At 41.1% G+C, this 24882-nt stretch overlaps 4 protein-coding genes across 9 annotated transcripts in view; 1 reads left to right on the top strand and 3 right to left on the bottom strand.

Annotated features, from left to right (window-relative positions):
• The window catches only part of kdm4c (lysine (K)-specific demethylase 4C), a 45479-nt gene extending 44874 nt beyond the window's left edge, over positions 1-605 (bottom strand). For all 6 annotated transcript variants that reach the window (XR_003670917.1, XM_028408368.1, XM_028408383.1 and 3 more), the window contains exon 1: positions 469-605. The gene's annotated coding sequence lies outside the window, so the exon portion shown is untranslated. The remainder of the gene's footprint in view (positions 1-468) is intronic.
• A 690-nt stretch (positions 606-1295) lies between these two features.
• Positions 1296-14241, top strand: ecpas (Ecm29 proteasome adaptor and scaffold). The gene is made up of 49 exons (XM_028393642.1): positions 1296-1378; positions 2123-2253; positions 2450-2566; positions 2685-2803; positions 2983-3132; positions 3222-3399; positions 3613-3752; positions 3861-3939; positions 4023-4142; positions 4317-4402; positions 4498-4573; positions 4654-4703; positions 4799-4865; positions 5018-5140; positions 5218-5321; positions 5464-5587; positions 5691-5771; positions 5874-6090; positions 6235-6326; positions 6421-6555; positions 6639-6810; positions 7086-7258; positions 7440-7541; positions 7650-7773; positions 7919-8064; positions 8240-8294; positions 8426-8540; positions 8661-8729; positions 8861-8978; positions 9086-9253; positions 9356-9435; positions 9685-9790; positions 9979-10026; positions 10109-10227; positions 10314-10464; positions 10556-10621; positions 10782-10871; positions 10955-11021; positions 11110-11201; positions 11300-11366; positions 11477-11674; positions 11779-11990; positions 12067-12110; positions 12193-12385; positions 12476-12632; positions 12765-12870; positions 12953-13041; positions 13118-13189; positions 13419-14241. The coding sequence occupies exons 1-49, from the start codon at positions 1357-1359 to the stop codon at positions 13556-13558; spliced, it is 5550 nt and encodes a 1849-aa protein (XP_028249443.1). The 5' UTR covers positions 1296-1356; the 3' UTR covers positions 13559-14241.
• A 104-nt stretch (positions 14242-14345) lies between these two features.
• Positions 14346-21851, bottom strand: smc2 (structural maintenance of chromosomes 2). Its single transcript, XM_028393770.1, has 25 exons — positions 21684-21851; positions 21405-21554; positions 21195-21317; positions 21068-21106; positions 20859-20969; positions 20731-20775; positions 20387-20620; positions 19955-20104; positions 19634-19867; positions 19353-19512; positions 19141-19258; positions 18897-19035; positions 18536-18655; positions 18198-18402; positions 17943-18078; positions 17476-17600; positions 17198-17391; positions 16863-17006; positions 16326-16400; positions 16010-16129; positions 15705-15905; positions 15504-15620; positions 15200-15360; positions 14978-15125; positions 14346-14879 (listed from the first exon to the last, which is right to left on the bottom strand). Exons 1-25 carry the CDS (start codon positions 21849-21851, stop codon positions 14694-14696), a joined length of 3603 nt encoding a protein of 1200 aa, XP_028249571.1. The 3' UTR covers positions 14346-14693.
• A 715-nt stretch (positions 21852-22566) lies between these two features.
• Positions 22567-24126, bottom strand: exoc1l (exocyst complex component 1 like). Its single transcript, XM_028414520.1, has 4 exons — positions 24029-24126; positions 23816-23938; positions 23461-23639; positions 22567-22921 (listed from the first exon to the last, which is right to left on the bottom strand). Exons 1-4 carry the CDS (start codon positions 24117-24119, stop codon positions 22652-22654), a joined length of 663 nt encoding a protein of 220 aa, XP_028270321.1. The 5' UTR covers positions 24120-24126; the 3' UTR covers positions 22567-22651.
• Positions 24127-24882: the final 756 nt, after the last annotated feature.

A 24882-nucleotide genomic window follows, 5' to 3' on the forward strand; every position in this document is an offset into this window, starting at 1 on the left:
TGAAAGTAGTGACAGCCTTCTGAGGGATAAAGTGTATCATACTGTTAAGCTAATGTAGCCACAACACTAGCTAACTTGTTACTGCACAAGTCAATGGGGTTTAAATGTCCCTCGCAAGGTGGCTGCACACAGGCCCGTTGCTACCATCTTTACGACTTTGTGTGGCACAGATGATTTAACCAGACATTTCTACAGTGTTATTATTTATCGATATCTAACAAGCTTAGCAGAAAGCAACTGACCAATGACAAAACCACAGTGTAAGACTGCCACTAGCATGAGCGGCTGCCAACTTATATAGCTGGTAATGCTAACAGTTAGCTGTTGATAGCTTAGCTAATTCTGCACAGGAGTCACGAAATGCACGTCGCTCCCTAAGAAACTGCTACAAACCCAGCTACCACGCACAATTTTTCGCCGGTATTGCACATGTCGGTTGTCAGAAACGTGTACAGGATTTTCTTTTACCTTGATTAAGAAATACGGAGTGGTGTTGTTGTTTATCTCCCTTCCTTTCCCGTCCAGCTGATTCACATGACAGCTGCCTCCGCCGCTGCTGCTGCTTCGTGCCTTATGGAACGGCTGCCTTCCAGTCAGACTCTCCAGCAGCACCACAGTGTGACAATCAACACGCTAACAAGCACGGCCGTGGTACGGTGCACCATCCAGGCACTGTGAGATCTGCGAGACAGCCGGCGAGATGGACCGGAACCAGATAGTTCTACTAAAAAGTGCACCTGCATCAAACAGGACATGTAAATGCACTAATACTCTATATTTAATGCAATAATGGAAACAAGTTTTGGGTTGCGAGGATGCAAGAAATCAGTTTTAGTTGAGCAGCTACTTAATATTTGAAATTTTATCATAATAAAATGGCAGATATAAAATTTGCAACTTTAAGGCTTAAAGGTCGTGTTAAGTCCATTTTTATTTTGTCCTAGTTTGTGAATGACTGAGCAGGAAATTCACTGCGGTAGACATATGCGTGCGTAGATAGAAATAAAATGATTTTTTAAAAATCTAAATAAGCAGTTTAGAGGTGAACATTACTTTTTAGTGCATTTATAAATAATTGCTTCAAATCTTGACAAATGTTTTAACATATAAGCAGGAAAATAGAGCCATTTATATCAGAGAATACGTATAAACATAAATGTAAATATTGGAATAAAGAATTTTCCATTGACTGGGAAATCAGAAACAAATGTACGTTTAATATTTTGAAAAAAATGTCTAGTAAAGTATTGAATAATAAATAGTCTGCTTCATGATGCTTGGGTGACGATGAGGAGTGGCACTGGAAGTGCAGTTGCGCTCAGTACCTGTGAGGGTCGCTGTTGACTTTCTGCAAACATGGCTGCCCAGGATGAACTCAGTAAGTTTCTTTCTGCGTTATTAGCGATTAATATCTTCCTAATTTTCGCCATGGTGGTTCTGAAAAATATGTTTTCAAACGGCTGTTCTTAATCCTGACAATTATGATGTTTTTAGAGTAGCGATGAAGCCTAACTAGTTTAAAATTTGGGGTATGAACGACAGCTAGCAGCTCAGCTATATTGCTAGCTTGAATGCTAACGTCAGGAGGCCGTTTGCCCAGTCATGGTCAAAATGAAACTATCATGTAGGCTAATCATATATTCCCATAAAGCAAACTTTTAGCGTGTGGATTTACAACGTGAATATTTAGGGGATCTGCGATCAACTATGCAACATGTCACGAGCAGTGGAAAAACCAGCGGTGTTACAGAGAAACGATGAAATGCGTGGATAGTCTTGTCAGTTGCAGCGAGCTGGTTGATGAGCCATGCCAGGAGAAAGAAGGCAGGGCTGGGTGATGGTTGCGCCAAACCAGCAGCTGACAGGACAAGCTTATCAGCTAAAATGGTTCCATGTATGAGGGACGGTTTAAAACCAATGTAGTGTTCTCTGATCACTGTATGAACCTGAAGGGTGTACAGACTGGGTTTGCATGTGGTTGCATACAACCAGTGGGTTACAGCCCCATGTTTAAATGGAAAGATATGGTCAAATGAAATGTAGCAGAAGCTTTTAGTCTTGAGGTATGATGAATGCCACTTTGAAGAGGGTACATAGAGGGCTGACAAATGTGTTTTGACAGATCAACTGGAACGGGTGTTCCTTCGCCTGGGCCATGCAGAGACAGATGAACAGCTACAGGACATTATCTCCAAGTTCCTACCACCCGTTCTCCTCAAACTGTCCAGCGTCCAGGAGGGCGTGCGGAAAAAAGTAAGAAGGTTGTTTTCTGTTTCAGGGCCTCAAGATAATAGATCTAAAGCTGAACTTCAAATCCAAGATTCTCTTTTTTAGACATTTACATAAGCCTTTATCAGTTTATAGTATTGATCACAGTTTCTCTTAAATCATCTGGATCTCTAGTCAGTCAGTTTTTTCAAGCATCTGTTCCAACTATGTCCTTTTCTAGGTGATGGAGTTGTTGGTCCACCTGAACAAAAGGATAAAAAGCCGACCTAAGATTCAGCTGCCAGTAGAGACTCTGCTGGTACAGTACCAAGACCCTGCAGCTGCTTCCTTTGTTACGGTAAGATTATCATGGCGGAGGGTATTTAAATTGCATTTTAAATGTAGTCATCAGGCTGCTTTGCAGGGTCATGTGGTCAAATCACTGATTCAAGTTTGATTTGGCTCTTCATCTGCAGAATTTCACAATCATCTATATTAAAATGGGCTACCCCCGCCTGGAGGTAGCAAAACAGTGTGAGCTGGCTCCGACCCTTCTCACTGCCATGGAAGGAAAGCCGCAGCCTCAGCAGGACAGGTGAGGGCGTGTGCTGAACAACACACTTGGGATGCACAGGAACATTTCTGTCATCATAAACTGAATGTATGGTTTTCAGACATGAGACACATGCAAGTTGATACACAATTTAGCCTCATTTCAGCCTATTTGATCTTAACCTTTTTTTCCTTTCCTCTCAATCCTCCTCCTTTTCTTAGCCTGATGCACCTGCTGATCCCCACGCTTTACCATATGAAATATCCTGCAGACACTTCCAAGAATGCTTCTCCCTTTAACCTGACTGAGCGGCCAAAGACGGTGCACCTGCTGCTGGAGTTTATGCTGGATGTGTTACTGATGCCTTACGGGTGAGCTACTGATGTGTTTAGTTTTAAAAACAACTAGTTGTTCATTTAGAAGCATTTCAAACAGCAGCGCTGTTCTTGTTCTCTCCTAGGTTTGTACTGAATGAATCGCCGACTCGCCCCGCTCCCTCCTCTTCTCAGGGAGGTTCTGCAGATGGGACTGTGGCAACGAGTGGCCAGGGTCTCCCCCAGCCCCCACCAGGGATGAGTGTCTATGCAGCCAAAAGGGTGATCGGAGAAGCCCAGTGGAATGCTGAGCAGCTTGAGCAGGTACAGTAACTGAAGCTGGAGAATTGATTTTTGTAGGCAAAATTTTTAGTATACGTTTTTTAGAATTTACCCGGTTTAGTCGAGATATTGTCAGTTAGGTATCGCTTAGCAGCAGGTTAATGTCTCAGTGTCTGTATTTTACTGTAGAGGCTGGTGCATAATGTGTTGAGTTTGCCTTCCTTATTAGCAAAAATGTGTGCTTGGTTTTAACAGTGTAAGCTGGGCATAGTGAAGTTCATTGAGGCAAAGCAGGTCCCAGAAGTGGAAACAGTGGTGCACCTGGTGGTGGCATCTAGCGACACAAGACATAGTGTGGCCACTGCAGCTGATCTGGAGCTGAAGAGCAAACAGAGGTAGTCTATGAGCCCCTTACACAAAAAAACCCAAACACTGACATTCTGCTGTTTGCTTAATGCTTAAATTTGTGTCAATCATGATGTACTGGTTTTGTTATATTTCAGCATCATTGACTGGAACAACCCCCTAATTATCAACAAGATGTTCAAGGTGTATCTGGGGGATGTGCCTCTTAAAACAAAGGTTAGCAAAGTTAATATAAAATTTTTTGTCTTTCTGATATTTTAAACATGTAGCTGTTAAATACTGTTATTTACGTACTGCAGGGTGGCAATGTAAAACAAGAGTTAAAACATGAACCTGTAAGCACAAGAGTTAAATTGAAGATCCTGCCACATCTCCTACGATCACGCCTGGCTGCAGAGTGCTTTCCAGCTAATATCCAGGTATGACCAGATGATGCTGATACAATTTTATATCCCCAGTTTTAAAATGTAATGCTAATTTTACCCAGTGTTAGGTTTGATCAAATTTATCATAATAACTCCGCCATTTTTGCTGCCATACATCTGCTTTTTGGTAAGCTGTACAATCACTCACAAGTTTGCTGTCTTCTGCAGGTTGTGTATGATGGTCTGTTTGGAGCCAACACAAACAACAAACTGCTGTCACTCACGTTACAGTTTGTCCATCACATCTGTATGGTGTAAGACAAGTGCACCTTCTCCTTTGTCCTAATGCAACCATCTCTTCTCTTAAGTGTGGTTGGGGTTTTTTTAAAAGCTGTTTTTTCTTGTTTAGATGTCCTGATACTAATAAGCCTTTAGGACTAATGCTGCTTAATGGTCTTACCAAACTCATCAATGAATACAAAGAGGTAAACCACAAATGGCAAATCACATAAACTGCACATTGTACAGTTAAGTTTGATATATACCTACTAACTTGTCCTTGCAGGATCCTAAGTTACTATGTGTTGCCTACTCCGCTGTTGGAAAGCTCTCAAGGTATAGAATAATAAAGTCAATTAAAGTTTTTGCTCTTCTTATGCATTATTTTAGGAAAATGTAAACAATGTAATTTTCTGTATTCTTTGTTCTAGTCGCATGCCACAGCTCTTCACAAAAGACATTGCACTTGTGCAGCAGTTTTTTGAGTCTATGTGCAAGGTGGGTGAGAGTCAGGCATTAATTGTGCAGAGATGTTCATACAGAACAATAAATGCATTTTAGGACATCAGTATAATCCTTCTGTTCTTCTTTAGACTTTTTAGGAGGGCACAGGTGTTTACATTTCTAAAATTATCTTCTATCCTTTTTAGGAAGAGCCTGATGTTCGTCTTGCCATTCAGGAGGCTTTGTCTATGATGGTAGGAGCTTATGCTAACCTGCAGGGGGCACTGCTGAACCTAATGGAGGCACTGGTGGCTGCATACATTGGAAAGGTGAGTGTCCATTAACTAATTAGTTTGGTTAAACAATATAAGGAGAATTAAACACTTTCATTGTTGTTTTGTTACAGCCTGAGGTTCAAGTTCGTCAAGTGGCTATGAAGTTTGCCAGCACAGTGTTTGCTCCTGATCATGTGCCATCAAGATACCTGCTGCTACTCGCTGCTGGAGACCCGTAAGTTCTAAAACAGTGTAGACTTTTGTATATACACATACATAACCTTAACCAATAATATACCATTAGCAATAAATGACTGTCAATACTACACTTATGTATATGGATACAAGTTAAAGTGTTTTGGATTTCTGTGTTTCAGAAGGGAGGAGGTGGCCGGAGAAGCTCAGAGGGTGCTGAGAGGTTTTCCTTTGAAGAGTTCAGAGAAGGAAGGATCCAAGCCGATGCCCTCCTTTCCTGATATGGTGGCATATGTCCAGGAAAAGGTGAGCATGTTTTTCCTTTTCTTCAGGCAGGTACAATGTGGTAATTCTTTGTTAAAAGAATGAATTATTCTGAAACGAATGTTTCTGATATTGTCTTAATTAGGCAGCTCAGAGGATCAAGACTCCAGCCAAGTACATTGTTGGAACCTCCACAATTCCTTTCAACCCATCAGCGTTTGGGGAGGTAACTATTTTTGGGGTTACCTGTGACTCCAATTAATCCTGATAATGTTTGACTTTGACTCTGCTCAGGACACTCAATCTGGCATTTCCTTATTTTTTGCAGATCATGCTCTACCTGAGGATGTGCTTAGCCCACAGTGCTGGGGCCGTGCACATGTCCACACGCTTGTCTGACATGCAGTATGATGCTCCTGCCATCGGTCGCTATGTCCACACTCTGCTGTCCTCTGACTCTCAGCCCTCAGTGTCAAAGGGCTCCGAGGCAAATCCTGTACATGTCTACATGGATTTACTGCAGCAGCTGCTGTCTGCAGTAGGAGGTGAGAGATGTAACCCTGCCTTTTTTAGTGGGCTTGTAAAACATTATTATAACGTTTAGCTTGTGTTTACTGTCATCAGGTTACATTTGACTGTGTAAAATGTTTGGGGTAATTGTAATATTGTTCTTGATATCCTTTCAATAGGAATCCCAGTTATGTACTGTTTGCTGGAGGTGGTGTCTGTGTGTCCAGAGAAACTGGCTCCCAGATTTGCTGATAAAATTGACTGGATCAAAGTGAGTATTTCACTCAGCTGTTCTGTGATATTATAAAATATTATGTATAATTATCAGTGCAGTTACCTGTAATAAACTGTTTTTTTCCCTCTAGAATCTGATGAACACAAACAAGGAGGACATGAGGGAGCTCGCAGCCCAGCTGCATGCTGTGGTGGTCTCCACCATGACTGGCAACGAGCTGCAGACAGCTGTGCAGAACCTGATAAAAATCACCAAAGACAACCATGTACGCCACTTTTTCTGTACTCACAACTTTGTACATTTGCCTGTTTATCCTTCACATATATTTATTACTTTATTGAACCACAGAGTCCCGAGACTCAGCATGGGGCCATCTTGGCTCTCGGCTACATGGTAGGAAGGAACATGAGCCGAAAAAAAGCTGTTACCTCCTGTGAGTCCTCACACAACACGAGGCAACAGATGAGTATCACCTCCCAGAAAGATGATGAACTTGTTGCCATGGCCACTAAAACAATTGGTATGTAATTATTAATGTATTAATGTAATGTAATTATTTTGCATTAATTCCGTTGCTGTAATTAATTAATTTATTTATTTAGGTTTTTTTTTTATTTAATAATGCAGCATTTTTTATTTGAGCCTAAATCACACTAAAACAATGCTTTCCCCTCCTGAAGTATTTTATTTTCAAGAAAACTCTACAAGTCCGGACGCCTTGCTTCAATCTTCTCTACGTATGATGACCTGGATGACTGAGAATCTTCATCAACATTTATGTACACTTCTTTGCAGGTTCCTTTCTGGACAGCAGTAGTGCACTGCTGGCTGTAGCAGCCTGTACAGCTCTGGGAGAAATTGGGCGGAATGGCCCCCTGCTGATCCCTGCAGAGGGTGAGGGCTTCACCAAACTCTCTATGGTAGAAAACCTGCTGGCTCGCATTCCTTCTGGCAAGGAGAGCACAAAGGTAACCTGAAACTGTAACGGAAGGAGACTGTGGAGAGACACAGTGTTTATTGTATTTATGTTTTATTACACTATATGGATTTATAATACAATACATGTCCAGTAAAAAGGATTTGGCCTTATTGTTGCCTTAACAGCCTTATTTTCATCTTCATTATCCTGTTTTCATTCACACAATCTAGATGAAAGAACGATCAATTATGACCCTGGGTTACTTACCAGTGGGAGATGGAGACTTCCCTCACCAGAAAAAGCTGCTGCAAGGACTCATGGACTCTGTAGAGGTAGGAAACAAATGAGAACGGCAACATTAGCAATTCAGGGCTTTTACAAGACACAGAAGCTTAACACTGATGGCATATCGTTTTTTTTTTCTTTTTTGTCTTTCCAAGGCCAAACAGGTGGAGCTGCAGTTCACAGTTGGAGAGGCCATCACCAGTGCTGCAGAGGGGACCACCTCTGGAGCTGCTAGAGACCCGTGGACTTGCACTGAGGACCAGTACAGCGCTCCACACAGTAAATACTGTGCTTTTCATTGTAGTCTTAGATTCTTGAAGTCTAACTACTGAGGAATATTATGGATTTTACAACTTAATTTGTATTTATATGCAGCTCTTCATTTTTTTAATAAAAATGTCAAATTTCTTCCTATCCGTTTCAGACATTAAAAACAATGATGTGGTTCCATGGGTACTCAACTCCATCCTCTCCAAGTACATAACCAGCCAGAACCCCCATGTCCGACAGGCAGCCTGCATATGGCTGCTCTCTCTTGTCAAGAGACTCAGCCAACACAAGGAAATTACAGTGCGTATATTGTATGATGTAGAAGACCTTAGAAATCTTTGCTTCAATATTATCTTCATAATTATTTTAGTTACATTTGGCCTACATTAGTTAATTTCCAACTTTATTAGCACAATTCTGTGTGTCTGTCCCTCCATCTTGAAATCATGTTCCTCCTTTTCCTTTATCTACCCAGTCCCATTTGAAGGAGGTTCAGGCAGCATTTATCTCTGTGCTCTCAGACCCCGATGGTAAGATGAGAATCTACTTTAACCTCTCCTCAAATATACTGTAGCTATACAATGTTACAAAAACAAGCATACATCACATTTTGCTCTCTGTTATTTTCTGTTCTTCATCCATATCTCTTTTTTTCTTCTAGAGTTAAGTCAGGATGTGGCATCTAAAGGCCTTGGTCTTGTGTATGAGATGGGTGGAGAGGTTGACCAGCAGGAACTGGTGTCCACTCTGGTAGAGACACTCATGACTGGGAAAAGGTGAGTAAAGACAAAAGAAGGGAAAGAAATGATAAGGAATTAAAGAAGGCTGTAGGGGAGAAATAGTACCAGCATTTCCAGCATGTTAGACGTTACGTGTATGTTTATCTTTGCAAACAGAGTGAAACATGCAGTGTCAGAGGACACTGAGGTGTTCCAAGGAGAAAATCTGGGGAAAACACCTGACGGGTGAGTCATGTCACCATCATTAGACAGTGTTTGCTCATATTTATGTGTAATGAGATGTTTTAAAATATGTAAGGCTTTGTGTGCATTTGTGTGGATTCAGTTTGTCTTTCTCCAATGATTTTTTTTTGCAGTCATGCTCTGACAACATACAAGGAACTCTGCTCATTGGCCAGTGACCTTAACCAACCAGATCTCGTATACAAATTCATGAATCTGGCCAACCACCATGCCATGTGGAACTCACGCAAGGTATCCATCTCTTTCTCATCCACATCCATGACATCCTTTGTCATCTAAATTTTTGAAGTTACCTTCTTTTACTAGACCTCACATATCCTTTGCTTTCCACCATTCAGGGAGCAGCTTTTGGTTTCCACATGATCGCAGCTAAGGCTGGGGAGCAGCTGGCTCCGTTCCTGCCCCAGTTAGTGCCTCGTCTGTACCGCTACCAGTTTGACCCCAACCTGAGCATTCGTCAAGCTATGACTAGCATCTGGGATGCCTTGGTCACTGACAAGACCCTGGTAAGAGTTATTGTTTGTAATTATAGGTAGACTATGTTGATGTAAAAATCCGTTGTCATTTAAGTTAACATGAGCATGGTGCCTTGTTCCGGTGCGTTTCAGGTGGATAAATATCTTAAGGACATCCTCCAGGATGTGATCTCCAATTTGACCAGTAACACCTGGAGAGTGCGGGAGTCCAGGTACAACAAAACACACACTAAGCATCAAATAATAATGATGAACAATGGGAATATACTTATATTATACTTACTATTATAATGCTAATGACCCCTCCAATTAGATCAGTGAAATTATGTTACTTTTAAATTTCTCTATCTATCATCTCTATCTATCATCTATCTATTACAAGCATTCAGAAAAGCTGTGTCTGCTGCAGACTTTGTAAAGTTATATAAAATGTATTTATAATAAATGGATTTTCCTTTCAGCTGCCTGGCTCTGAATGACTTGATTCGTGGTCGTCAGGCTGATGACCTTATTGATTACCTGGCAGAAATGTGGGAGACACTTTTCAGAGTCCTTGATGACATCAAGGTGAGCCAGAAAACAATTGTCACTTAATTCACTGGGCACAGGAGTAAGGAATTTGTCTTGGTTTATTGGTTGAGACACATTACAAATACCTGGTATCTGTTAAGTACATATAACTCTGTAACATAAGTCACAAGAATGTTCAGAACACTTTAAAAACTGTGTAATCAATTTTTTACATTTTTATCCAGGAATCTGTGAGGAAAGCTGCTGACCTAACACTAAAAACACTCAGTAAGGTATGTCTGTGTCTCACTGCTGTTTGTATTATTGTGTGTACACATGTGCATGTCTGACCTTTAACAATTTGTATCTGCCCAGGTTTGCACTCGCATGTGTGAGTCGTCAGGCTCTGCTGCCCAGAAAACTGTTGCAGTGATGTTACCCACCCTGCTGGAAAAAGGCATCGTTAGCAATGTCTCAGAGGTTCGCTCACTCAGGTAATATCTCTCACCATGATTTTGAGTACAAAAAATTTCATTTAGTTTTCAGTTACTTTAAGCTAACCTCATCATTCCCCCTTCAGTATCCAAACCCTGGTGAAGATTAGCAAGACCGCTGGTGCCAGACTAAAGCCTCATGCTGCCCGTTTGATCCCTGCCCTTCTTGAGGCCCTCAGCACTCTGGAGCCTCAAGTTTTGAACTACCTCAGTCTGAGAGCCACAGAACAGGAAAAGGTAAGCTCAGTGTGTACTGCATATAAAGTGAAGCTTGTGGCTTTTTACAAGCTGGACTTTGTCATAACTTGTGCTCCCCTTGGTTATTTAGAGTGCCATGGATGCTGCCAGGCTCAGCGCTGCCAAATCCTCTCCAATGATGGAGACCATTAACATGGTAAAAAAAAAAACACACACACAATTATTTCACTTAGTAACTTTACTGTTCATCAACCTAACATGGGTGTTGAGGGGACAAAGGTGAGGTTTCTCCTTTTGTAAAACAAGAAAAGCCACTGAGACCTGTTTTTGTAAGGACTCCTTGTCTCTATGTTTAGTGTCTGCAGCACCTTGATGTGTCTGTGCTGGGAGAGCTGGTTCCCAGGCTTTGTGAGTTGCTTAAGAGTGGAGTTGGCTTGGGCACCAAGGTAAACAGAGTCCTTTGTCTTGAATTAATTTTATAAATGTATTGTGTTTGTACAAATCGCTAATTTGGGCTACTCTTCTGCAGGGTGGCTGTGCCAGTGTTATCGTTTCCCTCACAGTGCAGTGTCCCCAGGATCTCACCCCATACTCAGGTACAGAACAAGTTTCTTTCTGTTCTTAGAATGTATGCAGTATTTGGTTCAAATGTACTAATGACTGTGATATGCTTGCTATTTACAGGTAAACTGATGAGTGCCCTGCTGAATGGTATCCATGATAGGAGCACTGTGGTACAGAAAGCATTTGCCTTTGCTTTGGGACACCTTGTGAGGGTGAGTGCAGTTTTTCATTAGTATATTCATGACAATGGTTTATATTTATCTGTATGTCTCAAGAATGATAAGGACATTTGTGTTTATTTCCCTATCAGACTGCGAAAGACAGCAGTGTAGAAAAATTACTACTAAAGCTCAACACTTGGTACTTGGAGAAAGAGGGTAAGCCAGTGTTAAATATTGTATCTTCAAACTTTTTTATATAAATGCTAACGTTGGTACTACACGGTTGCTCTGTGTTTCCTCCCTCTGTCTTGTTTGTTGTTGCTTAGAGCCTGTATACAAGTCATCGTGTGCATTGACAGTGCATGCCATCAGCCACTACAGCCCAGATGTGCTAAAGGGCCATGCAGGAGTGGCCCTGCCACTGGCTTTCCTGGGCATGCATCAAGCACCAGGTCCTGATGAGGAGAAGGGTGAGAGCCGTGATGCCACACTGTGGGCTGAGGTGTGGCAAGAGAATGTTCCAGGTGAGGAACACCAATGCAGAATAAATCTAATTTGGAACCACTAAATGTTGGTATTCAGAATCTCACTTTTCTATATCTGTCTTTAAATGTTTCTTTGTTTTCAGGAAGCTTTGGAGGCATCAGACTCTACATGACAGAGCTGATTGCCATCACACAGAAAGCACTGCAGTCCCAGTCTTGGAAGATGAAGGCTCAGGGTGCGGCTGCCATGGCAACTGTTGCCAAGGAACAAACTGGCTCATTGGTGGCACCACACCTTGGCTTGGTACTGACAGCTTTAATGCAGGGACTATCTGGACGCACCTGGGCCGGCAAGGTAATGACAGCTAACGGAACTGAACAACAAATGTTAGGCATAAATTGATGTATGAAATTTACTAAATTTCTTCCAGGAGGAGCTGCTGAAAGCCATCGGATCTGTAGTGTCTAAATGCTGGTGAGACATCTTACATGTTTCTTTAATTATGTCAATATTTTGTTGCAACATTAATGTGCTTTTGTTCTTTCTGTTGTTTTAGCACCGAGCTACAGAAGCCTTGTACTGGACAACCTACAATCTCTGAAGTGCTGGAAGTTGTGCTGAAAGAATGCCGTAAGGAAAATCTGGTGTACAAAATGGCTGCTCTGCGTTGTGCTGGTGATGTGCTCCACGGCAGCCAGGAAGACCGCTTCAGCAGCATGGCAGATATTCTTTTCCCTCTTATCAAGAAGGTGAAAGCCCATCTAATGATAACTGTTTGTTAATAATAACTACCATATTTAGAAGCTTAATAGAGCACTGTCTTTATAACTTCTCAACAGAGCTGTCCAGAGAGTGGCGGCACTTCCCCGAGGTCACTCCAAGAAGATGATGATGATGATGATAAAGATGTGAAGGAGAAGGAGCTGCAGACTGAAGCTCTGCTTTGTGCTTTTGAGACTCTTGGCAAATGCTGGCCCAGAAACCCACAGACTCAGTGTAAGAATAGACAAAACACAACCACTGGACATCAAAAGTTGTGCTGCACTACTCTACAGCATGATTCAAATGTAGATTGTCTGTTGGGATGCAATATAACTTTTTTCACTTGAACTTTGTGTTTGTCTGCAGCACATTTTCAGCTTGAGGTGTGCAGTCTGATGTGTGAGAAGCTCAAGCTGAGCACCTGGAAAGTCCAGCTTGCTGTTCTACAATCCATGAAAGCATACTTCAAGGGGTTAGGACCAGACTTTATAAACATTTTCATGTAATTAACCCTAAAGCTCAACTTCCAGTAAAATGAATCCAATTCTTTTCAGGTTATTGTTGCTGGAGAAAGGCAGTGAAGACTTCAATGCCTTATCACAGATTCTCACAGAGACCTGTGCAGCACTCACATATCCTTTAGGTAAGAAGTTCAGCTGTGCTTTGAAAAACCACATAATGTGACTCTGTTTCATTACCATATATGTTTTTCTGTACAGAAAACAAAAGTTACTCATCTGTGAGGACAGAGGCCTTGTCAGTTGTGGATCTGATTGTTAAGAGAACTGGAGGTAAGTATTTGTTTCTACTGATATTGGTGTTCAGCATGTAATTGATAGCATGGGGAATTTTAGTCATTTTTGTAGGAGCAGGTTTCTGTTAGTGATCTCCATTTTTGTAAAGTATACATATACTGTCACAGTCAACCATTGGCAGTTGGCATGTTTGTGTTACAACATGCAAAGGTGTCATAGACTGTTGATTTAATGATGAAATTTCCTTTTTCATGTGTGACATCAGAAAGTGAACAGTGGGACTGTGTGTCTGTGAAAAGCCGGGAGCAGCTGCAGCGCTCCCTGTCGACGCTGCAGTCTGACAGCAGACCTGACCTAAGGGATAAAGCTCAGGAGCTGCGCAGACACATCCAGAGCCAACCATGAGCACGCACAGCTTACTGAAACACAGTACAAAAAGCAAAACATCAACTTCTTTTTCGCTTCTTTATCAGTGATGAACATCATCGTATACATTAGCACAACTCTTCTCTTTGACTTCTTTGATACAGCCATTGTCTCTCAACCAGGCATTCACAAAGCTCCTAATCATTGCATTTCAGTTTCCATATTATCTATAAGTTTGTGCAAGAGACTGACTCATGATGAAGCTTGAAGGGATTACAATAACTTGCTCTGAGTCTGAACTTGCAGTGATGGTATTGAAGAGCGAGGCTGTTATTGTAATGTGTCAAGTTTTATTTGGTTCATTTAAATGGACAGTAAGTTGATAAAATAATGCTATATAAACCAATGTGTTGGGTTTGTGGACACTGTATTCCTATAGCCCCCAAAATGGGGAATTTTACTACTGTTGTGGGTTTGCCTACTTAAAGCAGCAGGTTGTACAGGTTAGCTGATGCTGAGGGATAAGCGGGAGTGGCCACTTCAGCTGAGTAATTGTGAAAAACCTGCAGATTTGCATCTTGATAATGTTCTTTGTCCAGGTTGAGCAAGATGTCAAGCTATTTTGTGAAGTATTGAAAATCACTTCTATATAAATTCAAAGTGATGCTATAGTTGTTTGAATTTGTCCCTGATTAAATAAAAGTAATGACAATTTAAAAGAATGTCTTTTTGTCTGATTGTTTTAAATTCACTGAAACCATCTGTAGTCCATGATGCTGCCACTAAACTCTCAAAGCAGTATTAAGTGTTACAGCAATAAACCAAATTGGCAAAAAACTTTTTATTTCATTTGTCTTATTTAATAGAACATACAGACGTATTAGCTGCATATAACTGATGAAGCAGAAGAGCACAGTCCATGAAAGACAGGATAATTTAGATAAAAGACATTTACAGAGAAAATACAAAGATGTGAACAGAGGAAACAAGATGTTAGACAAAATGGGCATTAAAAACAAATTTACCCAGAGCTAAGAATGGTTGAAGAAACAGCTGAGGAATACTAAGTGAACACACACAAAAGACAGGAGTATCAACAATTGAGTAATCAACAGATGCCACATTTTGTTCCATTAGACATAACTCCAGGGTGTCTCTTCCTGATGAGCAATGATTAACTGACCAGCTGCTTGTTCTTCCTGTCCTTTGGACGAGCCTTATCTTGGCCTTTCTGTGGAAGGTTAGAATCACTCTGGCTCAGTGCAGTACGTGTCACCGTGGACATCCCATCGACAAACTTGGTCTTGAAGAGGACGTTGGCATTCGTGAACATGCCGTCCTTCAGGGACACAACCACAAACTGCAAGGAGACAATAATTACATGGTTAAACGCTTTCATGACTGACTCTCATGGGGATTTTTTTTTTAGGATACATTTTTGCCTATGATCAAACTTACCTGAGAGTGTCTGAAATGTGTGCGCAGCATCTGTCCGATGTTCTGTGTGTGTGACAGGTCCAGAGCAGCATCCACCTCGTCTAAGATGTAGATGGGAGCAGGCTTGAAGAGCAGCATGGCCAGGATAAGAGACAAGGCCACCAGTGACCTGAAAGCAAAGAGTCAAACATGGTGAATAAAAGCTTAGATTCAATCTACTACAATTGCTTTTTATTTGCTGACCTCTGGCCTCCACTGAGCTCAGTCAGGTTTTCTTTCCATGTGTTGCCCAAGGCCACCTTGAACTCAAGTCCCTCCAAGACACCACAGCCCTGAGGAGGAGCCAGCTTTGCTGTGGCTCCTGGCAGCAAAGTGGAGAAAATGGAGCCAAAGTCCTTGTTTACCTGTGAAGACATAATATAGTATAATGGCATATATAGCTCATTATTTTCTAATATGTCCGATATGTAAACAACAGAACATAACTTATAATGTAAGCAAAATTAATTGAATGTTTAAAAAATGAAGTGCTGAAACAATGCCTGACCTTCTGCCATGCCATATTGAGTGCCTCATTTTTCTTCTGGTCCAGCTCTTCAATGGTCTGCAAGATTTTTGCTTTGTCGTTTTCTACAATTCTCTTCTTCTTCATCAGGTCATTGTACTAAAGAAAAGAGGAGAAAAGCTATTTGTTGTTTCTACATTTCCTGGCACCACACTCGCAGCCCCTTTTTGTCCAGCTACCCACCCTTTCTTCTGCCTCATTCAGCATGTTCATGGCCCTCTTGTTGACGTTCCTCTCCAGCTTGCTGGTGGTCTCCTCCAACTTTTTTAGCCGCTGGCCCGCCTCGCGGGGATTGTTGGTCTTGAAGTCGTATGCTGTGTTTGGCTGGCCAAAGAACTGACGCTCAGAATGGATCCAGTCGTGTTCTTCCAGCATCCGAGACACCTGAAGAAAGATAAGATGGAGTCAGACATGGCTCATAATGAGAAAGATAAAATCAAGAAATACTAAATATTACTGCAGTGCACAAAGGTAAAGTCTGTGAGTACCTTGTCAGCAGCATCCTGGCTGTCTTTGCGGTGTTTACTAATGTTATGCTCCATCTCCTTGATCTTCAACTGGACTTCATTGGTCTGCTCCCTTATTTTATTGGCCTCTGTGCTTTTTACCTGGAGACAGAAATTAAATGTTCAAAAATGTATCAGCTATAGAAACTAAGCATGGAACATACATTACGTAAGTTATCCTCTAAATTATTTATATATAGCAATATTTATCATAAATAGGCTTCTAACCCCAATCAGCATTAAAGATTCCACTCTCCTTCTCATGAATCAACTAGAATCAAAGCATATTTTTAGTCACCCTCAGCTCTTTGTCTTGTGCCATGATCACTTCCTTCTGTTTGGCCAGCTCCTCCTGGGCTTTACGCACAGCTTCCTACATCACAAAAAAAACATAAGGAATGGTGAAACAGAAATATGGGAAAGCTAAGGTCATTAAGTAAGCAGTCATTTAAAAACAGGTACACACACCACAGACTTTCTAACAAAAGATGGCACAAGCATGTGGAAGAAGTCTTATACACAAGTACTGAAATTGTTAAATGGTTTCTGCCACCATAACTTGCAAAGTTATTTTATTTGTATGCTGCTGGCAATTCGGAGTTTACATAGAAAACTACAAAGAATTGTTTGTCTGAGATCACATCCCACCACCGTTTTAACACCTGCTCCTAACTAGATCCAAATTAATGTAGTGGATTGAGTTTACCGTACATTGGAGCTTTTTTCTCAGACCTTTGAGCATAGACATATTCAGTCATCTTAACATTTCTGTATGAACCTGAGATGTTTAACATTAAAACTGTTTGTTTATATACATTCAAAACAACAGAAATACCTTGTTCTGTGATACAGTGGAAGACATGCTGTCTATCTGCTCCTGGATGGCCTTCATTGCCTCATCCACAGCCTGAATCTGCTGCTCATAACCAGCCTGTTCCCTCCGCAGCTCTTCCAGCTCCAGAGTTACAGCATCAGACTCCTACAGGAGGAGAAAACAGTTTACGTTTTGCAAATTCAACAGTACTTAGAACTTTACTTAGAACTATGCAACACCAAGTTTAAAAAAAGATATCCTACCCATCATACAGATGATCTGCTTTAACTTCATTGAAGGTCAAACATTTTGTATATATCTTCCAGCAGAAGATATATTGAATGTGGTTACTGTACCTGCTGCTTCTGCTTTAGCTTCTTGTTGAAGGCATCAGCTTTGGCCTTGGCTGTATTGAGTTTCTGCTGGGCAGCTTTCAGCTCCTTCTCCCTTTCTGCCTCAGCATTCTTCATTTTGTTCTCCAGGACCTTGTATTTCTCTTCAGCCCGCTTCTGTACCTCCTTAGTGACACGCAACGTCTCTTCACTCTCATCTGAAAAATAAAGTATTAAGCCACTGGTGTGTTGCTTGGTCTAAATCAGAGTTCAGTTTTTTGTGTAGATTTCAGTGTTCTGACCAATTGTCTTGCGCAGCCTCTCCAGCTCCTCCTGCTGCTGGTGGAAGGAGCTCTGCTGCACCTTGGCCTGCAGAATCTGCTCCTCCTCTAGCTTTAGCTCATGCTGCTGCTTCAGCTGTCGGTACCTGCAGAGAGCAGAAAGTAGTAAAGATGAACCTTTGAGCCATGGCACATATTTTATATTTAAAAAAAAAAACATGGCACATTGCTGGCACATATGAACCAAGACAGTTTACAGTAAATGAATAATACTTCTCAAACCAATTCAATAAAATCAGGTAACTTCCCACAGCACACCTGATGATCTTTAACAGCACACTGGTTGGGAAACACTGATACCGTATATATAATTGAAGCTAAACTAACTAGTTTCTGGGGCACACTAACTATGCGACTATTTATCTCCACCTATTGTGTACATATAAACCATGATTATTCATGCAGATATTTCTGTAAGTGCTGCATACTTCTCAGCAGTTCCCTTAAGGCCAGCCAGATGTTGTTCAATATCCTGAAGTTGAGCCTCCTTCTCATTTAAGTTGTCCCGAACCTCCTTCACTTCTTGCAGGCTTGTCAGAACTGATGCAGACTGGGAACGAGCACCTAAAAGTGAAAAAGCAGCAAGTACCTCTGTGAGATCACTGTAGGTATGATAATAAAGCTGTGTTTACCTGAACCCACTACACCCCCACCCTACCCCCGCAGGCATTTCTCATCCTCACCTCCACTCAGAGTTCCCTGCGGGTCAAAGATGTCTCCTCCTAGAGTGACTGTTTTGGTCATCACTTGCTTATTAAAAGCCACTTTTTTGGCATTGTCCAGAGTGTCACACACCAGTGTGGAGCCAAACACGTACTCCATAGCTTTGCGCAGGTCAGGTTCATAGCCAACCAGTGACAGAGCTGCGTGAACATTGTCCTCCCCAACCTGACAGGAGTTGAATTTAGAGTCCACATTTAGTCTCGGAAAAGACGAAAAACAAAAGGAACTGCATTCATATTTTTCCACTCAAAAATACACGTGAATTAAAAATGAAGCATCAAGGAGGCTTTCATCTCACCAGGCTCTTGGCAGTGTTGACCACAGAGTCATTAAGGGTCTTGGCAGATATCTTGTTCAGGGGAATGATGGTGTACCTTCTCTGCAGGTCTCCCTTCTCCAGCAGCTTCTTACCAGTCACCTAACAACAACAAGGTTACAAAGTCACACTGGTTTGCAGAACAAGTAAGTGTAGCTGGCTATATCTGCATTAAAATCACATGTACTGTCCATTCTCCACTGTAAATATAATATGTTTATATTGCTGGAGACCTACTCTACTTTCATTATTTTTGACTTGTTATATTTTGAGTAATTCTTCTAACAATTTCCCCCTGCAGGATCAATAAAGAATATCTTTCTATCTATATTCTCACACCTACCTCAGTGTCAACAACAATGTTGTAGAGCCGTCCTCCTGCAACAACCTCAAGTCCTGTTGCATAGGAAACATCACGGACTGTGATCAGGTTAGCCAGCAGGCCCTTCACCTTGTTACGGTCCCAACCTTTCTCTGGGTCCCTAAAGACGAAGGGTCAAAGGGTTGTTAGCAGACATTTTGGTTGCAAAGTAGGAAACATACACAATATCTTTATTACATATTTCATGTAGAGATGGAATATTTACTTGTAGTCAAAGCGCAGGTTGGGGAAACGTGACACAAGACGTTCATATGTCTCCTTAAGTTTAGCAACCTCTCTGGACAGCTGCCGTCTTTTTTCCAGCAGGCTCTCTTCTTTACCATCTGCATCAGGACAGGCACAACCCAAAAGTTTAGGAAGAACAATGTTGAGCAGACAAAAAACATCTCATTCAAGAGACACAAATACAAATATTACCTTCATAGTTGAGTTTGGCTAGCTCAGCCTCGAGCTTCTCCCTGCTTTTTTTGATAGCCTGCAGTGTCTCCTGGTCTTTCTTGTAGCCACCGTCCATCTTTTTCATCTCTGCCTGTTTAGTCTTCAGCTCAGCCTGGGCATGCTTCAGGGTCATTTGGGCCTGGAGAGTGGGAGGAAATAGATGATAAAATAAATCGGTATCAACAAGAATTAAGTCAGCGTGGGTCAAGATGAGAAACATGGCCTGGCACATTGATGGCAAGTTCTAATCCTTTCCTCACCTGCTTGGCCTCAGTGTCTGCCTTGCTCATGTCATTCTTGCATGTCATCATCTGTCCAGCAAGTGTGGCTTCTTCCCCATCCTCGTTGGTAGAAAGACCTGCAGACACAGCTTTGAAATGCTGCTCAGCTGCCTCGAGGGCAGCACTGTCATTCTGTCCCTCTTCCTGCAGAGCCTTAAGCTGTTCCGTCACCTTAGAAACCTCCTTTTCTTTTACCACAAGCATTTTCTTGTCCTGGGAAATAAGAGAAACATGTGGTTTTGATAAAGTAAACAGAAAAAGCTGTTTTTTACAGATAAGTTAGACTTAATGATCTGTTACCTCCTCCATGCTCTTTATGAGCTCCTTCTTTTTCTTGGTTTCATCTTTGAGATTCTGTTTTTTTAAGTCAAGGGCACTCTGAGCTTTGGCATCCACACGTTGTACATCAGCCAGAGTCTCCTCCAGAGATTTTAATACTCCATTCACCTCCTACAGAGCAGATTAACATTCATGTCATAAGTAGGGCTTAAAAATATATTACTCCACATACAACACTTGGCCTATACATCATTCATATGTATTGTTTCAAGATATCTTTAGAAAAAGTGGCCCTTGCAAATCCTAGTATAAAATTCAATAATATCAACAAATTGGTCATCAGATCAATCTCAAAGTCCCCCTATGAGTGCTTCCCCAAAAATTATAACTATCTAAGAATTTCCACTAAAGTTTAAAAAGCATTTCTATCTCTTATTTTCCAGTGTACAGTACCTGGTCTTTTTTCTTCTGCAGCTCCTGAATCTGAGCAGAGAGCTCCTGGACTTTGCTCTCGTTTTCGGCCATGCTGGCTTGCATCTTAGCGATGTTGTCTTGCATCACCTTTAGATTCTCTGCTGACTTCAACTTAGTTTCCTCTGCACACACAAACAGCCAGGCCACATAGAGCCGCGACAAGTGCTGGATCTCACGCATCAGCTTCTGGTACTCCAGATATGATGAGCGCTCCTGTATAAAGAAAAAAGAAATTGAAATGATTACATAGCAATAATGCATATATGGTTGTATTCTGAACTTGTTCAGAAGAGTGTAGAGTTTAGATTTTAATGTTAAACTACCTCTTGCAGTTTCTGCATAGTTGGAGTAATTTCCTCATCCAGAATCTGAAAGAGTAAAACAGATGGAAGTGTTAGATTTATGCTGCAGCTCTCTTCAGAGGGGTTAATAAGTCAAACAGAAAACATACTGTCTGAATCTCCTTCAGCTTGGCCTCCTTCTTCTCAATGGTTTTCTGAGCACTGATCTTTTTACATTCATACATCCTGGTCCCTGCAGCCTCCTCAATCATAGCAAGGATCTGGAAGAAGAGTGGTGGTCATTATTACTTTAATCCTAGAAAGGTATCAAACTGTATTCAAGTGTGATGTAAGAAAAATGTGTGAAAAAATGTTTTACCTCAGGTGGTTTCATGTTAAGAACCTTGGTGATCCTTCCCTAGAATACAGAAGAGTCACACAGATTAAAAATGACCTAAGAAAGTTATATGTCAACAGTATGAATGCCTTTAAGCCACAAGACTGACCTGCATGATGAGAAAATGTGGGTTGTTGACATTCAGGCCAACTGAGCAGAACAAGTCCTGCACCCTGGTGTTGTTGGCATTAACGCCATTGATGAGGTACTTATTTCTGCCACCAATTACCACCTTAAAGGAATAAAAATACATAGCTGCACAAACACTCGGTAAAGAAGGCCCAAAGACTTAAACACTGTTTCTCTCTTTCCCCCTCACCTGTCTGGTGACAGTGATCTCATCGTGGGTTTCGAACCCCAGAGGACTCTGGCTTTTGTTGGAGTTGTCAAAAGTAATAGACACAGTGGCTTTGGTGATGCCACCCTGTCCGTTCTTATAAACCAAGTCCTGGAGGTTGGAGGCTCGCACCTTTCAATGGAAAAAAGGAACATACTGTACGTTAGCGGTGTTGTACAACCTACACCACAACCAAAACAAATCAATACATTTGTTCATCGAGCTTAACAAACTCAGATATACAGATATTTATACACTTACATGGCTGAGATTAGAAATCCCCAAAAGGAAACATATTGAGTCCAAAATATTAGACTTGCCGCTTCCGTTCAGTCCTGTAATGGCGTTGAAAAGCGGGTCAAAACCGTTGATCTCTGTCCTCTGTGCGTAGGATTTGAATCCTTCAATGATAATAGACTTGATGTGCATCTTTATGCTGTCTTCTCTCCGCAGATTCCGGAGGCGAGGTTTGTGGTGTTTAAAAGACACAACGGGAGGTTAATATATGAACCACCAGCTATCACCTCAGTGTTTACAACCGATGACTGAAAACTCCTTCTGCTCTCTTCTAACTTGAATTTTGGCGCCAGGCATTGAGCCGCTAGTGCGCCCTCTGTGTGCCTAAATCAAGATGAAAATATTAAAACTATCTAAACACGTATTCAACACAAAATCAATAATTGCATACAAATAATTTGAATAGAAAAAGATAAAAATAAATAATTACAGTGTGTTTATATTTATAGTTAGTGTATTCATATTTAATTTTGTCAGGCAATGTGTAAGGCTACTAAACTGCCCATGCACAGTTGCTTGTCGCTACGTCTTGGCGCCGCCTGCAGGTTTAGAACTGAACTACGGATAAATGTCTCATGAGATCATCATGTGGAGCAAAAGTCAAATTGTTATCCTAATACCGTATCAAAAAGAACCTCTTATGCAAACAATCGACAGTACAGTGTACTATACTAAAATATAAAACTGAGCTTTTTGAGGGTGAAAGGGACGACTGGCAAGGAAATTGTTCAGAGGACATTTAATGTCATTTATTTTGAAATCCACAGCACACAGAATAGAATAAATCCTCATAATTAAATGCTCAAAAACACCAAGCTATGCTATGAATACACATTTAGCAGAAGACTGAGCCAGAACATATTTCATGGTGAATCACTCTTTGTCAGAACAGTGTAGGCTGCTGACAAGTACATCATATTTGTGTTGTTTTATTATGCATCCAGAGGAACGGGACACATGGACAGACAGACCAGATTGAATGCATAGAAACATATCTGTGATAGAACCATACAATCCCCCCTGTTGGAGTAGAAGGAGGTGGGCTTGATGTAAGGCCAGTCAAAGTTCCGCAGGTTCAATGACTTTTGACAGTACTGGTCACTGAGAGCAACCAGCGCACGCACAAATGAGTATTTGGCTGAGCTGTTCACAGCCTTCACTGTGCGAACCTTGTCAAAGTGTAGCAGGAAACAGGGGTCGTCCTAAAGAGAAAGGAGTAAAAGTAAGAATTTTGCAGTCATGGTTTCAGGGTTTACCATGCACTAAGTCAAAATACACTGTCTTGTTGCTGCCTCTTGTTAGCCCACTTAGTGAATAAATACTGAATACAGAGGAAACAAATAATAACAATAATATAATACAGACTTGCTGTTACGTCATAAATTAATAACCTTTGACATGGCTTCACTTGATTTACATTATGATGCCTATGAAGGTTTCTTGCAATATATATTTCACAGAAGTGTGAGTGATACAAATCACACTTACCCAAATACATGATTCATTTGACATTTAATCATTAGCCATCAAAAATTATTTATATTCCTCTCAGGCGCCACAAAAAGTACCCTTTTTATTAAATTAAAGTAATGTTAATATTTTATATTTAAACAAACCCAGGATGTAATTCTTTGAATAAATTATTGCTTATTATTAAAATGTAAATTACATTATTATGTCCGGATTCATAGGACCTTATGCCAATATGAAACATGGAAACTGCAATAAAATAGTTATTTACCACATCAGGGTCTCGTCCATCAACAAGAGTCAGGTCTTGTAGGGACCAGGTCTCCTTCCTGGTGTAGCAGTCCTGTATGCTGGAGCGTTTAGTCTTTGGCTTTTTGGATCCAGACTTTAGGGCTGACTTCTTTCCCTGACAAGCCACGATACATAACTGCACCACTTTGTTTTTTGAAACTGCAGAATCAAAAAACATATGATTACAATAAACATGTCACCTTTTAAGCATGTGGTTTAATACTACAAGCAGAGGGTGAAACTATTTTTGTCATTACAAATACTACTTTCATAATAATACTTTCATAGTAATAATCTGCCACTGCCTAATGTCAGTCAACATGAAAGCTGCTTACCTGAGACACAAAGAAAATGCCTTCCATGCGAAGGCTCCTCAATCTCAATAAACTCCACCAGTCTCTGCTTTGCAGGTCGGAATAAGACTCTCTGCATCTCCTCCCTTTGAAGAGACGACATCACTGGAGAGAGAACGGAAGAAAAGCTCAGGAAAAAAAAGCTTCACAAAGATGAAAAACAGAAAAAAGAAGAAGATCGTGACTCTGGAGTACCCAGGACTCTGGTAGTTGGAAAGGGAGGTGGTGTTTCCTTCTGGTCAGACAGCGTGAAAGTATGTGGTTGTGGTTTGTGTGGACTGAGCATACACACATAAAACTTCATGCTGTAATGGTCAGATGAGCCATGCTAATCTTTGATTGAAGTACTGCTTTCATACCAACATGTTCATCAGGGACTGAGCAGAAAGGGATCAATTAAAGACCAATCTCTTGATCACTTTACATTTTTATGGCTTCAATTAAGATCCATTATAAAGTTATAAATGTTTCCTGCAAATATAGATTTCAGTGAAGTGTATGTGACACAACACACACATACACCTAATTGCATGTTCCATCACAACAAACATGTGCAGCAGACAATCTCTTTCTTTCTTTCTTTCTTTTCCGTGATCTTTTTGTCTCCATCCCACCCAGGCATATACAGACAGTGATACATAATGTGGCACAGTGCCCAAAATTTGTCTGTGATTAAACGGTTGTTGTGTGGGAAAAGGATGTCCCACAGCACTCTGCATGGTTTCCATTACCCTGTGGTAATTCAATATCTGAGAATAGGTACAAGCAGAGGAGAAGCACTTATATATGGAGGGTGAAGGGTAGGAGGGGGATTTTTACAAGCTCATAAAGGATGTTTCACTTCTTTAATGATCATGACTCCACAAGATAATTTGTTATATGTGCTGACAGGCATAAAGAGCATATTGTATGTCTTTGAGCAGTTTGTGAAAGGTTTCTGTGGGATGACTTTTCCATGAGCGAAACCACCTCAGAATGAACCCGTGCAAAGTGCTGATTTGATTTGTTTGCAGAAAGAGTGTGGCTCCATTGGATTTGTCACATTTGTG

Source organism: Parambassis ranga, chromosome 1 (genome assembly GCF_900634625.1).
Source record: "Parambassis ranga chromosome 1, fParRan2.1, whole genome shotgun sequence".
NCBI lineage: Eukaryota > Metazoa > Chordata > Actinopteri > Ambassidae > Parambassis > Parambassis ranga.